Source organism: Phyllobates terribilis, unplaced genomic scaffold (assembly GCF_046119375.1).
Source record: "Phyllobates terribilis strain yellow unplaced genomic scaffold, ASM4611937v1 Scaffold_3__8_contigs__length_932513732, whole genome shotgun sequence".
NCBI classification, from domain to species: Eukaryota; Metazoa; Chordata; class Amphibia; order Anura; family Dendrobatidae; genus Phyllobates; species Phyllobates terribilis.
Window position 1 is genome coordinate 725400583 of NW_027362763.1, and position 15886 is coordinate 725416468.

A 15886-nucleotide genomic window follows, 5' to 3' on the forward strand; every position below is an offset into this window, starting at 1 on the left:
GTTGGAGTGATCTCTTTACCGGACGAGTTGACTTTGTGAGACATCCATCCCCGTGAAGCCCAAGCTCCTTAGCATAACTTGGGAGACGGCAAGATCTCTACTACACTATTTCAGACTGAGGATTAAGTTTTTGCTGTCTTTTTTTTGCTTGGTCCAGGATTAGTGTCCCTTTAAGTCAGATTTACTTGAGTATTTTGGCTCACACTGAGTGCCGGGGTCATTGTGATACTACGTACAGATCTATCTCTTATTTTTAAGTGAAAGAGAAATGTAGGAAATCTCGAGTCCTAAGGGGCGGAAGCTGCCTAAATAATTTCATGTTGACGTGATAAAACAATATTGGCTGATACCAGAGAACTGGAGGCAATTTACCTTTGTGTTCACATGTCATGAAGCCATCGAGTAGCCTGCTCTCTTGTCCCAGCTTTCTGTCATTTGCGTGCATGAAGGCACAAAGGTAAAATGGCCCGAAGATATGGGAAGAAGGCGGCAGGAATAGATGCTGTCCATTATCTGTACATAAAAGAACAATACAGACCTTAGTTATATACCCACTGCTATCTTGGTAATTTAGGATTTGGGCTTTTTATTTGCTTCACAAGACAATTTTCAGCCCAAAACATTGAAAACATAAACTCTAAGCCTACTTGGCCTTACGGGTGGACAACCTGTGCAGTCATTCCGGGTGTATCTTCTTTACTTACCTTGGTAACCCTTTATCCAGATACGTAATTTCTATGTTTTATTATTAATATTATTAGTAAATGAAATACAATTTTTCAATACTTTAGGTCTAGACTAAGGGACCCCAACCTTGCTTTTCTTAAGAGCCATATTCCGCTCTAAGAGATGATTGCGATCGAAGATGTCGCAGAAGTTCTCTGTGAGCCTCCTGTGAAGGTCTCATTCATTCTAGTGCCCCAGGAAAAAGTAATAATGCCCTAAGTCCCCCCTTATAAAGTAGTTATGCCACAAGTACACCCTTATAAAGTAATAATGTCTCAAGCCCCCCCCTTATGAAGTAGTTATGCCGCAAGTGCCCCCTTATAAAGTAGTAATGCCCTGAGTGCCCCTTATAAAGAAATATTGCTCCTTCAGTGCCCCCTTAAAAATTAATAATGCCCTAAGTCCCCCCCTTATGAAGTAGTTATGCTGCAAGTGCCCCCTTATAAAATAGTATTTCTCTGCGTGCCCCCTATAAAAAAAATATTGCTCCTTCAGTGCCCCCTTAAAAAGAAATAAAGCCCTGATGAAGTAATAATAATCCATTGCCCCAATAAAGTATTTATGGTCTAGTTCTCCTGTTTAAAGTATCAATGTTCTGAGTGCCCCATATAAAGAAATATTGCCGCAATTGTCAACTTATAAAGTAATAATGTCCTGAGTACGCGCTCATAAAATACTTATCTCCCGAGTGCGCCCTTATAAGCAGTAACGCCTTAAATGCCCTTTATAAAGTAATAAAGCCCCTAGTGCCCCTTTATAAAGTAGTAATGGCCTGAGTACTCCCTTAAAAAGTAATATGGTCCCTTTAATGGCCCCTTAACAGGTAATAATGGTCCGTCCCCCTTATCAAGTAGTATTGTCCTGAGTGAGCCTTATAAATTAATATTGCCCTGTGAGTGCCCCCCTTAACAAATAATAATGTTTAAGTGCACTTCAAAACTAATAATGCCTCAAAAAGTAATATTTTCCTTCATGAATAATTCCTCAGGTGCCCTTTTAACAATTAATAATGCCCCCTGTGTGCCCCGCATATCTCCCCCCCAAAAAAAAGAAGTTATATTGTGCTCCTTCCAAGAAAAAGAAGAAATAATGCTCACAGGGTGCCATTGTAAAAGTAATTATGGCCCAAAAAGGTTCCAAGTCCCCAACGAGCCACCAGGCGAGCACAGATGGAGCAATGTGGTGACATCATCACACCACCTGTATGGGGAGGATTATGTTTGAAGGAAACCTGGTTCTCTAGTGCCAGAGTAGCCATCAAAGTCTGACCCTTTAACAAGCCTTGCCTCATATCTTTAGGATATTTAGCCAACCGAAGTCTTCTCCCAAGTAAAACACACCCCATCCAGACAACTGACCTTGGCATACAGTAGCTACCTCCAGTAAGTTGCAATAGCGAGCCGACTGTCTTTCATCAGGAGGAGATATACTTTTTATTGCAATATATATATTTTTTTTTACACTTGCAATCACCGCTTGCTGTAAGCATTCTTCTTCATATCCAGAAGTTGAATACCAATGCAGACCTAAGCAGATGTGTCCATGGTTTTCAACAATTTCTTTCATGTCATCTCATGCAAAAGCATTATAACTCTGGAACAGATTGTGCAGTAAAACAGGAACATAATCTAATTGATTTGTTTTTCCTTGCCAACTGAACATATGCTGCTCTGTGTGGCGATCAGATCCTGACGATTATTGACATGCATGTATATAGTTATATGTTTATGCATATACGTTAATACATTCCCTATTCTTTTTTTAAAGACCTTTTCTAGCCATAATGTATATATGTGCATATATTAGAATATTACATCAACCAGTGTGGAAATGCTCTTTTAAAGGGAACCGGTTAGCACGATTTGACATATGGAAGTAGTGTTGGCTGTTTAGGCATTTGTCCCCTAATAAAAATGATACTTTTCTTTCTTTTTTTTTTTTTTTTTAGTAATCCGATGTGCGAGTGAAAATAAGCAAGTTTGCAATTGACATGCTTTTTCTACTTGCTGTCACTCTCTTATCTTTTAGAATGTACAGCTCGTTTTCATGGAGCTTGGTCACTAGTGCCTGCCCAGACCCTCATGACAATTACATTTCAGGAGAGGGGTTAACTCTTATCATCCCAGCCACCTCTCTCTAGAGCATTGGATTCTATACAGCAATTAGCTGCTAACCTCCCTCTCCCTCCCGATCATCTTCTGAATAGATAGTTAGAAATCACAAGCCTGGCAATTTTCACAGGAGGTCTCCTAATCACAGCTTTCACTGTCCAGAACTGTGTGATTGTGCAGATGCCCTATTATATCTATATATATATATATATATATATATATATATATATATATATATATATATACGGGGATAACAGTGTAGACTCCGATAAAACCACTGAAAGCTGAATGTGTTACAGCAGAACTTGTGCTGAGTTTCAAGAAACCCTCTTGAAACCTTCAAGAAACCTTCTGAAGAGTCTTTGGCTATATTCACATGTTGCTTTTTTGCTGCTTTTTTCTGCAGCCAAAACTTGATCTCTTGGCAGTAAAAAAGCTGCGAGACAAAAAGCATATTTTGCTGCTTTTTTGCTTCTTTTTTTGCTGCATTTTTCAGGATCCCAAAGTTCAGCTTTGTTTCCACTGTACAAGCATGAACAATGCAAGGTGTTAGGCCACCATTGCAAGAAATATGTGACACCATAAAACATTTTTGGAAAAAAGGGCAATTTTATCAAATTATTTAGTGGAAAAAGATTTTTATGTCTGAAAAAATAGTGACTATTCTGAACTAAAAAGTTCAAATGAGTTCATGAAAAAATTCATAATTGCAAATATAAAAGCAGCAGAGGGGGCTGAATTGGTTGAGCATAGTTTACGTTAGACATTGGTAGGGCATTGAGTTGGCCAGACATTGTTTACTATAACTAATTTAATTAAACTGTACTAATACTAAATGCTCAGGTGATGTGAGGACACTAAAACATTTTGGTTTACCCTAAAAAAAATAGCTGGGTTTCACAATCTGCTGTACATGCTTTTTTTCCACTAAAAACGCTTCCAAAACTGTTGACAACGGTTTTTGGTGCTTTTTTTTTTTGCACTTACTCATTGTTTTCTATGGGTGCAAAAACTCTGCAAAAATGCTGAAAGAATTAACATGCTGCAGCTTTTAAAAAAGCAGCAATTTTCCAATTCTGTCAGGAAAAAAAAGTGTGTGCCTGAGATTTCTCAAATCTCATAGCTTTGCTGGTACTGTAAAAAGCAGCTTTTAATTTGTATAAAAAAACGCAGCAAAAAAAAAAACACGTAGCAAAAACGCATTGTGTGAATATAGCCTTAGAAGAGTTTTTTCTTGATGCGTTTTTTTGCAGTCTTCTGATGGGAAAGTGCCTAGTTAGCAGAAAATTCCATCACAAACCACGTTAAAGAAATGACATGGAATTTCTTTTCCCCACCAGGCATTTTTCAAAGCCCAACCAGAGAAAAACACTCAAAAGACTAAACATTTAGACAGCAAAGTGGTTGTACAATAGAAATGAATAGTAAGAGTTTTTCAAGGGTTTTTTTGTGCTATTTTTTGGACCCACTCAAAAGAAATACTCCTCAAAATACTAATTGTGCACAGGCAAGCAGCCCAGCAAGATTAAACAGCATTATCCAGGGCTAAGTACTTACCGGCAGGTCTGTCCTTCAACGGTCTCTCCCGGCTCAGAGCGGTCATGGACCACTTCTGTCAGCGATTTTCCTACTTCCTGTGACGTCACGTAGACAGAGAAGGTCCTTCTCTTCCACTCTTCTCCATTGACGAGGCGTCACTGCCAAAGTTCATATTAATTGACAGCTGGCTCAGCCTAATGCAGCGGGGAACCGGCTATCAATCAGCATGACGTCTGCAGTGATGCCTCTCTGACAGAGTAGAGCGGAGAGAAGGAACTGCTCTGTCTACATGACGTCACAGGAAGCAGGAAAGTCACCGGCAGGAGCCGCCTTTGACTGCTCTGAGTGGGAGAGATCATCACATTGCAGACAAGGCAGGTAGTTAGCAACCTGCCGAAAAGTGCCAGAGCCCCACAGGGAGAAAATAAAAGTCCCTGATAACCCTTTTAAGTGTGAAAAGACTGCAGCGGCACAGGGCTGCTGAAGGGGGTGTTCACAGTCAGTTTTTTTTTTTTAGTTTCTTTTCCAAAAACTCAGCTAATAAACTCAGTGTGCACATACGCCTATGGTATGAGCACTCATTAAGTATTTGCAGCAGACCTTTCTGCACCTAAAACGTGTCTCTTGGCAGGAAAAACACTGCATAAAATATATTTGGGTGAAAAACGCTGCTAAAAAAGGGTGAAAGAATTGACATGCTGCTGAAACTGCTACACATTTGCAAGGAAAAGAAAAAAAGCAACAGGTGCATGAGATTTCAGAAATCCCATTCACTTTGCTGGTACAGTAGAAACTGTCTTTTTTTGGCAAAAATGCACTAAAAAGAAGGTGACAAAAACGCCATGTGTGAACAAACCCTTAGGGTATGTGCACACATTATCTTTTTCAGTTGGTTTTTGCTCCGAAATCAGCCTAAAAAAGATCTGACTAAATGCTCCAAGCGGTTAAAAGAAGTGAGCGGACCATTTTTCAGGCACCTTCTGCTCTGAAGACGCTCTGTACTTTAGATCTGAAGTCAGTGGGAAGTGTGTTGATAGTATTTTTGCTCTGTAAAACGTTAGCGGTTTCTTAGTTGTTCTCTGGAGTTAAAAAACGACCAGAAAATACAAGCAAAAAAGATGCCACAAAAATGCTGGAAAGACGCTCAAAAAGATAGCTAGCTGTAAAAAACATCAAATAAAACACTCCGGAGACGACCTAAAAAATGTTAAAAAAGAAAGTTCAGGAAAAGCACTCCTATTTCCTGAAGCATCTTCCTCTGTGGGCTCCTAGTGTCGGTAATTAAACAGCTCAAGTGCGCAGTCAGACAGGAGAGCGTCCTGACTTAAGTGCGCAGTCCGACAGGAGAGTGTCCTGACTCAAGGGCGCAGTCAGACAGGGGAGCGTCCTGACTCAAGGGCGCAGTCAGACAGGAGAGCGACCTGACTCAAGGGCGCAGTCAGACAGGAGAGCGTCCTGACTCAAGGGCGCAGTCAGACAGGAGAGCGACCTGACTCAAGGGCGCAGTCAGACAGGAGAGCGACCTGACTCAAGGGCGCAGTCAGACAGGAGAGCGTCCTGACTCAAGGGCGCAGTCAGACAGGAGAGCGACCTGACTCAAGGGCGCAGTCAGACAGGAGAGCGACCTGACTCAAGGGCGCAGTCAGACAGGAGAGCGTCCTGACTCAAGGGCGCAGTCAAACACGAGAGTGTCCTGACTCAAGGACGCAGTCAAGGCAGGAGCGCGTCCTGACACAAGGGCGCAGTCAGACAGGAGAGCGTCCTGACTCAAGGGTGCATTAAGACAGGAGAGCGTCCTGACTCAATGGTGCAGTCACAGATAGGAGAGCGTCCTGACTCAAGGGCGCAGTCAGACAGGAGAGCGTCCTGACTCAAGGGCGCAGTCAGACAGGAGAGCGTCCTGACTCCAGGGCGCAGTCAGACAGGAGAGCGTCCTGACTCAAGGGCGCAGTCAGACAGGAGAGCATCCTGACTCAAGGCCGCAGTCAGAGAGGAGAGCGTCCTGACTCAAGGGCGCAGTTAGACAGGAGAGCGTCCTGACTCAAGGGCGCAGTCAGACAGGAGAGCGTCCTGACTCAAGGGCGCAGTCAGACAGGAGAGCGTCCTGACTCAAGGGCGCAGTCAGACAGGAGAGCGTCCTGACTCAAGGGCGCAGTCAGACAGGAGAGCGTCCTGACTCAAGGGCGCAGTCAGACAGGAGAGCGTCCTGACTCAAGGACGCAGTCAGACAGGAGAGTGTCCTGACTCAAGGGCGCAGTCAGACAGGAGAGCGTCCTGACTCAAGGGCGCAGTCAGACAGGAGAGCGTCCTGACTCAAGGGCGCAGTCAGACAGGAGAGCGGCCTTACTCAAGGGCGCAGTCAGACAGGAGAGCGTCCTGACTCAAGGTCGCAGTCTGAGAGGAAACTGTCCTGACTCAAGGGCGCAGTCAGACAGGAGAGCGTCCTGACTCAAGTTCACAGTCAGACAGGAGAGCGTCCTGACTCAAGGGCGCAGTCAGACAAGAGAGCGTCCTGACTCAAGGGCGCAGTCAGACAGGAGAGAGTCCTGACTCAAGGGCGCAGTCAGACAGGAGAGCGTCCTGACTCAAGGGCGCAGTCAGACAGGAGAGCGTCCTGACTCAAGGGCGCAGTCAGACAGGAGAGCGTTCTGACTTAAGGCCGCAGTCAGACAAGATCGGATCTGAAGGCTCTGACTGGCCCCTTCTCTCTCAACCCGAGCGTGACAGTTGCATAGAAATACATGAAGCTGTGACGCTCGGGTCGGGTCGGGAGAGCCGGCAATCAGTCCGAGCCTTGCGTTCCAATCTTGGTCCAATTTATACGGCCGTCTGACTGCGCCCAAGCCGGGACACTCTCCCTACTCCAGCAGCCAGGCCTTATGCCAGAATTACACCCAGCAAATTGCAAATGATGGCCTAAACTATCACTTGAGTGGATCTCTACTAATAACATAGAAGATTGACAGCACAAAAAGGCCATATGTTCCATCTAGTCTGCTGCTACATTATATATTTTTATCTTTGGGTAGATATGTGATTTTCCACATCACACAATCCATTTGCATTTTATTACTTCGTTGTGCACTAGATATTAGTGGCCAGCGTATTTTTGTAATGTACCCTTATTAAAGCACATTACTGGTGATTGCTCTATCTGCCATATTGATTTGCTCTAATATTGTCCACAGAAAAGATCGCTGACGGTGGTCTATTAGCTGCTTGCGCCTTAACATCAGCCTTCTGCTATTAATGGCCTTTTCCTATGGAAAAATTGTGATCCTATCCTGTGAACATGATAAACGCCTGTCAAAATTTCTTGCTTTAAGAAAAGGAATCAAAGTTTTACAGACATCAGGTCCCATTTATGTTAAAGGAGAATTACAGGAAACATGAGCAGTTCAGTACTGTAGGATCCCGTACTCACTAGGAAAGTCATCTGAACCTGCTTATTTCAGCACTATCACAATTTTTATTTCATTGTTGATGAAAAATGCTAAGTTAAAGGGGTTTTCTGGGACTATTTTTTTTTTGTTACTATGGGTCTAAGTACTAACAGGAAGATAGTTGCTACCTACCTGCTGCTGCCTGTTGTGCCTGGCATGGTTCATGGTGGTTGACAGCCTGCTCCCCGCTGCCTATCTGTGGGGAGCCAGGTATCAATCAGTAGGGCATCAGCAGTCACCCCCCCCCCGTACAGTACAGTACCACCTCTAAGCAACTTTCAACACAGGGCTGTATTAATAGTTACTGCTGCCCTTAGTCGCAGTACATAAACCCTCTTAAAAATATATATATTTTTAAATAATTTGCCATAAAATAAGCTCATATTTCATAGTGCCACAATCGCAATGACTAATAGTCTGTAATATAAATTTAAAAAGTTTTTTTTTTTCTAAAGGCACTTGAATTCCTGTTGTTCTCGTGAACTTGTCCACCTGTACCTGTGCTGTATATGTTCACCTGACTACTGCAGCCAATCACTGGCCTCAGTTGTTTTGTGTCTACATGTGCGTTGTCATTGCAGGACAATTTCACAAGGCCTACAGTGCTGTAGTAGTATGAGAATTATCTATTAAGTACAAATAATTTTGTTTCCCTGCCTTCAGTAAATTTTTAAAATCATTGAGAACCCTTTTAAACGTATTCTACAGTCTTTAGGTCATTGCAGGAATACTAATTATGCATTTATAACACGGCAGATTATTGAAGCATTATGGGAGCATTATTACGAAACTATATTAAACTTAATTTGAGTTTTACTCTAGCAGTTATGGTTGGGCTGTGTAATACATTGACATCACCCATAAGATTACTTTGATAAAAATGTATATCACAGAGTAGAGAACAAGTGTATATTTTCAACGTTGGTCAGTAATTTATTAAAAATGTCACTCATAGTGTGTACACGTATATTTACGCATAAACACTGTACCCACAATACACGTATACAATCACATACTGGACTCACACTGCTCTGCATTCCTGGTTTCTCCAGTATTAGATCAGATAGACATGTGGACCGCAGTGTGAGCAGCCTCTTCTTACCTCATCACTCTTGATATCTCCAGTATTAGCTCTAAAAGACAGGGTGGACAACAGTGTGAGAAGCCTCTTCTTACCTCAGCACTCTTGGTACTTCCAGTATTAGATCAGATAGGCAGGGTGGACAACAGTGTGAGCAGCCTCTTCTTACCTCAGCACTCTTGGTACCACCAGTATTAGATCAGATAGGCAGGGTGGACAACAGTGTGAGAAGCCTCTTCTTACCTCAGCACTCTTGGTACTTCCAGTATTAGATCAGATAGGCAGGGTGGACAACAGTGTGAGAAGCCTCTTCTTACCTCAGCACTCTTAGTACTTCCAGTATTAGATCAGATAGACAGGGTGGACAACAGTGTGAGCAGCCTCTTCTTACCTCAACACTCTTGGTACCACCAGTATTAGATCAGATAGACAGGGTGGACATCAGTGTGAGCAGCCTCTTCTTACCTCAGCACTCCTGGTATCTCCAGTATTAGATCAGATAGACAGGGTCAACAGCAGTGTGAGCAGCCTTTTCTTACCTCAGCACCCCTGGTATCTCCAGTATTAGATCAGATAGACAGGGTGGACAGCAGTGTGAGGAGCCTCTTCTTACCTCAGCACCCCTGGTATCTCCAGTATTAGATCACATATACAGGGTGTACAATAGTGTGAGCAGCTTCTTCTTACCTCAGCACCCCTGATATCTCCAGTATTAGATTATATAGACAGGGTGAACAGCAGCGTGAGCAGCCTCTTCTTACCTTAGCACCCCTGGTATCCCCAGTATTAGATCGGATAGACAGGGTGGACAGCAGCGTGAGCTGCCTCTTCTTATCTCAGCACTCCTGGAATCTCCAGAATTAGATCCGATAGACAGGGTGGGCAGCAACGTGAGCAGCTTCTTCTTACCTCAGCACCACTGGTATCTCCAGTATTAGATTAGATAGACAGGGTGAACAGCAGCGTGAGCAGCCTCTTCTTACATCAGCACCCCTGGTATCCCCAGTATTAGATTAGATACACAGGGTGGACAGCAGTGTGAGCAGCCTCTTCTTACATCAGCACCCCTGGTATCCCCAGTATTAGATCAGATAGACAGGGTGGACAGCAGTGAGAGCAGCCTCTTCTTACCTCAGCACCCCTGGTATCTCCAGTATTAGATCAGATACACAGGGTGGACAGCAGCATGAGCAGCCTCTTCTTACTTCAGCACCCCTGGTATCTCCAGTGTTAGATCAGAATATCCACTGTGAGCACATCTTCCTGTAGGTTTTTCTCAGGGTAACAAGATGTCGGACAATTTAATGTTCTTTAGTGATTAGCTCCCTAGACAAAACGAGTGTGATTTGATAATTGAAGATATTTAGGAAATAATTTAGAATGACATTTCCTTTTTAAGAAGTGTTAGGTATAAAGTATAATAGGTAGAACGGCAGTGAAGAAGTCTACACTCCAGCATTTACAACAGTTTTTATTACACTTAAGCACTTAAACATGTTCCTATTCAGACACTTTAATTAATCTTCCCCCGAAATCTGTGCATTATCCAGTTTTCTACATTTTCACATAATTGTTATCACCCTTCGCTTTTCTTATTTAAATGGTAATAAAAGGGCTGTTTTGTATAATTGTGTGCACTCACACTAAGGAAAGTGGTCTCCTGGTGCACATTGAGTACGTAGCTACTAGTGTTTACATCCCAGCAATCCCAGCTATTGAGAGCGGGAACAATGTTACCTCCACGCCGGTAATCCTTTAATGGTGACACGAGGATGATGAAGAGAGAACTAGAAGGTGGAACAAACAGAATGTCACCTGAGTTCATGAACCTTAAAACAACTGAAATATGGAATTGAAGTTTTATTTTTGTTACCCACGGGCCAAGGGTAGAAAAGAGCAGCTGGCAATGTTCGGGAGGACCTCAAGATAGTCCAGTAATGATAACTTGATCACAAAGTGTCCTTCTTCTGGAACCACAAGCAATCAATCTGCTGTAAATTGTTGGGGATATCTCACACTAAATATAACATTTTTCTGTAGCGCCACTACAGGAGAAATGAAGCATTACACAACACCTATTTTAATTAATGGGTTGTCTATATAATTCCGGAAAGGACAGGTCCTCCTGTGCAAGAGAAACTCTATGAAACCACTGTCTACTCTGATCAAGACATGAGGATCCTAACTTGATAGACCCTGATGATAGACCCTGCTCTTTTACACGGGACTTTTCTCATTGAGTATATGAAGTTGGATTTTTTAAACTGAATAATCCTTGTGCTAATAAAAGTCTATAAGTTGGAAACGACCAGACATGGCCACCAGGTGAGGCACATGGTACCTACGGCTTGACAAGCCCTACAACTACAAGAAACCACAGATGTCACACCAGGTGTGGGAAAGACTTAGTGCAACACAGAGGAAAGAGAGAAAGGGAACCCAGACACTAGGGAAAGGGGGGAATGGAAACCTCCTAGTCTGGTCTAGTGTCACCCTGTCTCAACTACCGTCCCTATATTGGCTCTGCACCAATCGCCGCTCGAGTGCCTCGCCCTGACTTTCCCTGGCGTATGGCTAAGGCCAGGGACGGGAGGAGATAAGCACTAGTCGATCTCCACTAGACTCTATAGACAGCAAGGGTAGACAAATAGGGGGGAATTGCTTAGCTTTAGACGACTCCGGACAAATGCGCACACGGCCTCAAGCTCCGGAGAGGTCGACGTACTGCTCTTGCTAAAGCCTTACAAGTAGTAATGAATATCGCCGGCACCTCCCTCTCAGACACACCAGGTATTTGTGCACACAGGCCAGGGAGCTAATTAACCAAAGGGAGGTAGCCGCTAGGTCCTAGAGACAGCCTCTCATCTAAGAAGCTGTCTATAATGCCAAACGTAGAGATCTCCTGCAACCAACTGCAGGGCGACTGTCTGTCACCTCTGACACACCCGTGACAACAGATCAATGGTATGCAATCTTGTAGGTGTATAAAATGGAGAATCTTTATACAGATCTTCATAGGTGGGACTGTTGAATAGCTTTACTTTAGCTGGTCATACACTCTATCTCCTCCTTCCTTTTCTTTGATTGACAGCTCTGGCTTCATAGAGTCAGAGAAAGGTGGAGTTAAATGGAAAACAAGCAGGTGGGAAGGTTTACTTAAATGTTTGGCCCCGCCATGAAGTGCCAAGCGCCTGTACTTGGTTTGAACAGTCATTGTGTGCTGGCAGAGTCCCTTTAAATGGTTGGGTTGTGTGTGGATCTGTGTTCCGGCGCCCATCAGATCCCATGCGATCACAGAATGCTGATTAGTTTCTATGGAAGCTGGTGCCTGATGAAGGTTCCCATCGCTGCCATCTTTGCTGTCCTACGCAAACCATGGGTTCAAGACCCTTAGGGGGATAACAAAAGTGGGTGAAAATTATTATGTATGTTTTTAAATATAATAGAAAAATGAACATATTTGATATTGACGCTTTTGTAAAAGTCCATTCAATGAAAAGATACAAATGATTAATCCAAATGGTAAACCAAGTAAAGAAAGAAAAGTATCAAAACACAAGAATTGCCATTTTTCAGTTACGGCACTTTACTAAAATGTGATAAGGAGGTTGATCAAAACATCTGTTTGCATAAAATAATATTTATTGAATAAAAACAAACATACAAAACTGATATGAAAAAGAAAAGTAAGAGAGAGAAATAAGTTTCCATCATTATGCAGCAATTATACCACACTGTATTATAATGGATATTTTGTTCATATCCAACAGGAGATATAACAGTGGATATGTGGGACCCTCACGTTGTCTCACTGTGTGGCCAATTTTATTTATAACCATTAGTGATCCGGGATTATTTGCTTCGATCCTCCGTGTGCTTTTGTGTCCATTATCGAGGCGTTAGCTGCGTTCTGTCCACTCTGGTTACTGTCATCCGCTGATCTTTGTGTAGGGGAGAACGGCTTCTCCTACTCCGGTGAGCGGTTGTTCTTCAGACCAGTAGTTTTCTTGTCACTTACAGGTGATATATTGAAAAAATACATGAAAAATTTATAAAATATCATTTAATGTAATGTAGGTACTGTTGCGTATGGCCGGCCACTTTTAAGAATACCTTTTTGCACCTTTTTGTATCCCTAAAGCGTATAAACAAATTACAGCTCACAAAGCAAAAATTAGGCCCTTACACAGCTTTGTGGACAGAAAAATAAAAAAAAACTATGGCCCCCAGTTCATCAAGACTGGCATTTTTCACACCGGTTTTGATGAGGGGACGTGCTGGAGACAGACGCTCTGGATTCATTAAGAGGGACATGAATCAGGAGCGGCTGATGAGTGGCATGCGGCTCCATTTGCGACTCAACACATATCTTACTCCAGTCGGAGACTATACGATTTGTGGTGTAATAAACAACATGATTTTTGACGAGCGTGGGTTGCCATACCCACTATGTCAGAGCTGGGCAAAAATGGCATGACGCCGCCGAAAGGCGCATAGTTTTAGCACAGTCTCACATTTAGCCCAAATTTTGCAACTTTTCAAAACTTTTTACGCCAGAATTCTATATGTTTTGTACTAATCTGAAAAATAATTTTGCAAGGTAATGTTTATCAGTCACTGAACTCCATAGAGAGGAAATTAAAAAAAAAAAAACATTTTTACCATTTCTAGCCACTTGGATTTTTTTTTCTGTACATTATCATATAAAATGAATGTTGTCAATTCTAAACTACAACTCATCCCGCAGAAGGAAAAAACAGGCTGAATCGATGGAAAAAAAAGTTATGGCTCTTGGAAGAAGGGAAGGAAAAAATTTAATTGCTGAAGTGAAAAAAAAAAAAGCCCTTTCCCACAATATTTGCAGCGATCTGGCCGGATCATACCAGAGTGTGCAAATAGCCCAATATCAGATCTATTCATTACCGGATCCCTACAATTAACCCCCTAATGACCAGGCCTAACGACTCGCTAGGATGCAGGAGGTTATTGCGTGAATTGATGTTATTACATGGTATTTTATACATTGATTGACGGACGCCACCTTTATACTTTGCACATTGGGTGTATAAATCTCTGGGGCGTATAGTATAACAGTATATTCTGTTCCCTTGTGACCATTATTAGACGAGGGCTCATTTAGACTGCAGGAGAATTGAATGTAACTGGCGGCTGTGTATTCTCTCCCCGTCCTCCCTCTCCTGGCCGGTAACCATTTAAGAGTGGTGACATTGAACAGGATTTTATAATCTCATATCCCGGCTATTATTAGGGGCTTAGTCAGGGGGTTGTGGCTCCGCACAATGAAATCTCTAGATATGATCATTTGCTTACACACAATAAATGAGCACAGCAGATTATTCCGCTCTCGGAGGATTACACGTGCATTACTTTTGGGTTCCTAATTTTGTTATATTTTTTTCCTCTTGTTGACCAGGCGGCGAGCAGGCAGCTGGCAGAGGTTTTACTCCATTCATTAAGTGAGAATTGTTATTGGAGTCCCTTGAACAGTCCTTTACCAGAACTGATGGTGAACAGAAATGAAAGTTCTTTCCCTTATGGGGTCGTCAACCACAAACCACAGATTCATTCTGGAGATCAGTAAGAAACTTTTTGGCACGCACACGTTATCTTATTTTATTACTATCCTTTCAAATGTGCAAAGTTTCAGAATAGTACTTCTGTATCCACTTGTATATATCCTACACTGATGGGCCTTAAAGCAGATCTGTCACCGGATTCCACAATACAAACCGTATACGTTATTAAATAGATCTTACACCTGATGTGGCTGGTGTATTTACTTTGAAAATGTATGTCTGAGTTTCTGCATAATCCAAATAGTAATATTAGCATTTTATGAGTCCAGCTATTGAATGAGAGAGCTCAGGAGTTCGTGTCTTTAGTCTTCGTCCACTCAGCCTGACTGACATCTGCAGCTTATACTGAGCAGGGTGAGATCTCCGCATCGACAGGGAGGAGGGATAATGAGGAATAATTTTTTTTATAAAAGTAGGGATATTGAGGAGCTGTCAGTCAGGCTAGGTGGGCTGAAATAAAGCAGCAGGGAGGAGGGGCACTGAGGAGCTGTCAGTCATGCTAAGATTAACCAGCAGCAAGGAGGAGCGACACTGAGGAGCTGTCAGTCAGACTAAGATTAACCAGCAACAAGGAGGAGGCAAGCTAAGGAGCTGTAAATCAGGCTAAGATTAGCTAGCAGCAGGGAGGAGGCACACAATGGAGCTATCAATCAGACTAAGATTAACCAGCAGCATGGAGGAGGCACATTATGGAGCTATCAGTCAGTCTAAGATTAACCAGCAGCAGGGAGGAGACACACTAAGCTGTTATTCAGGCTAAGATTGACCAGCAGCAGGGAGGAGGGACACTGAGAAGCTGTCAGTCAGTCTAAGATTAACCAGCAGCAAGGAAAAGGCACACTAAGGAACTGTCAATCAGGCTGAGATTAACCAGCAGCAGGAAGGAGGCACACAATGGAGTTGTCAATCAGACTAAGATTAACCAGCAGCAGGGAGGAGGCACACAATGGAGCTATCAATGAGACTAATAATAACCAGCAGCTGGTAGGAGGCACACAATGGAGCTATCAATCAGACTAAGATTAACCAACAGCAGGGAGGAGGCTCACAATGGAGCTATCAATCAGACTAAGATTAACCAGCAGTAGGGAGGAGGCACACTATGGAGCTGGCAATCAGGCTAAGATTAACCAGCAGCAGGGAGGAGGGACACTGGGGAGCTGTCTTCAATCAGACAAGGTTGGCAGAGATTGAGTTTAAACTAGCATCATCAGGTTTAACATCTATTTAGTTACGTAAACACTTGTATTGTAAAATCTGGTGGCCGATCCTTTTTAATAAGATAGAAGTTGTCTTTTAGGCAAGACAACAAAATGTTCCCTTCATAGGTGTTATGCACACGCCCGGGCTGAGCGGCGTGTGCGTGTGATTGTAGTGATTCCACTGGAC

At 42.9% G+C, this 15886-nt stretch overlaps 1 protein-coding gene across 4 annotated transcripts in view; it reads left to right on the forward strand.

Annotated features, from left to right (window-relative positions):
* Window positions 1-15886, forward strand: part of TTC7A (tetratricopeptide repeat domain 7A) — a 486038-nt gene that overhangs the window by 112681 nt on the left and 357471 nt on the right. For all 4 annotated transcript variants that reach the window (XM_073672075.1, XM_073672077.1, XM_073672079.1 and 1 more), the window contains one exon: window positions 14335-14498. In XM_073672075.1, coding sequence (XP_073528176.1) covers window positions 14335-14498 — 164 coding nt within the window. The remainder of the gene's footprint in view (window positions 1-14334; window positions 14499-15886) is intronic.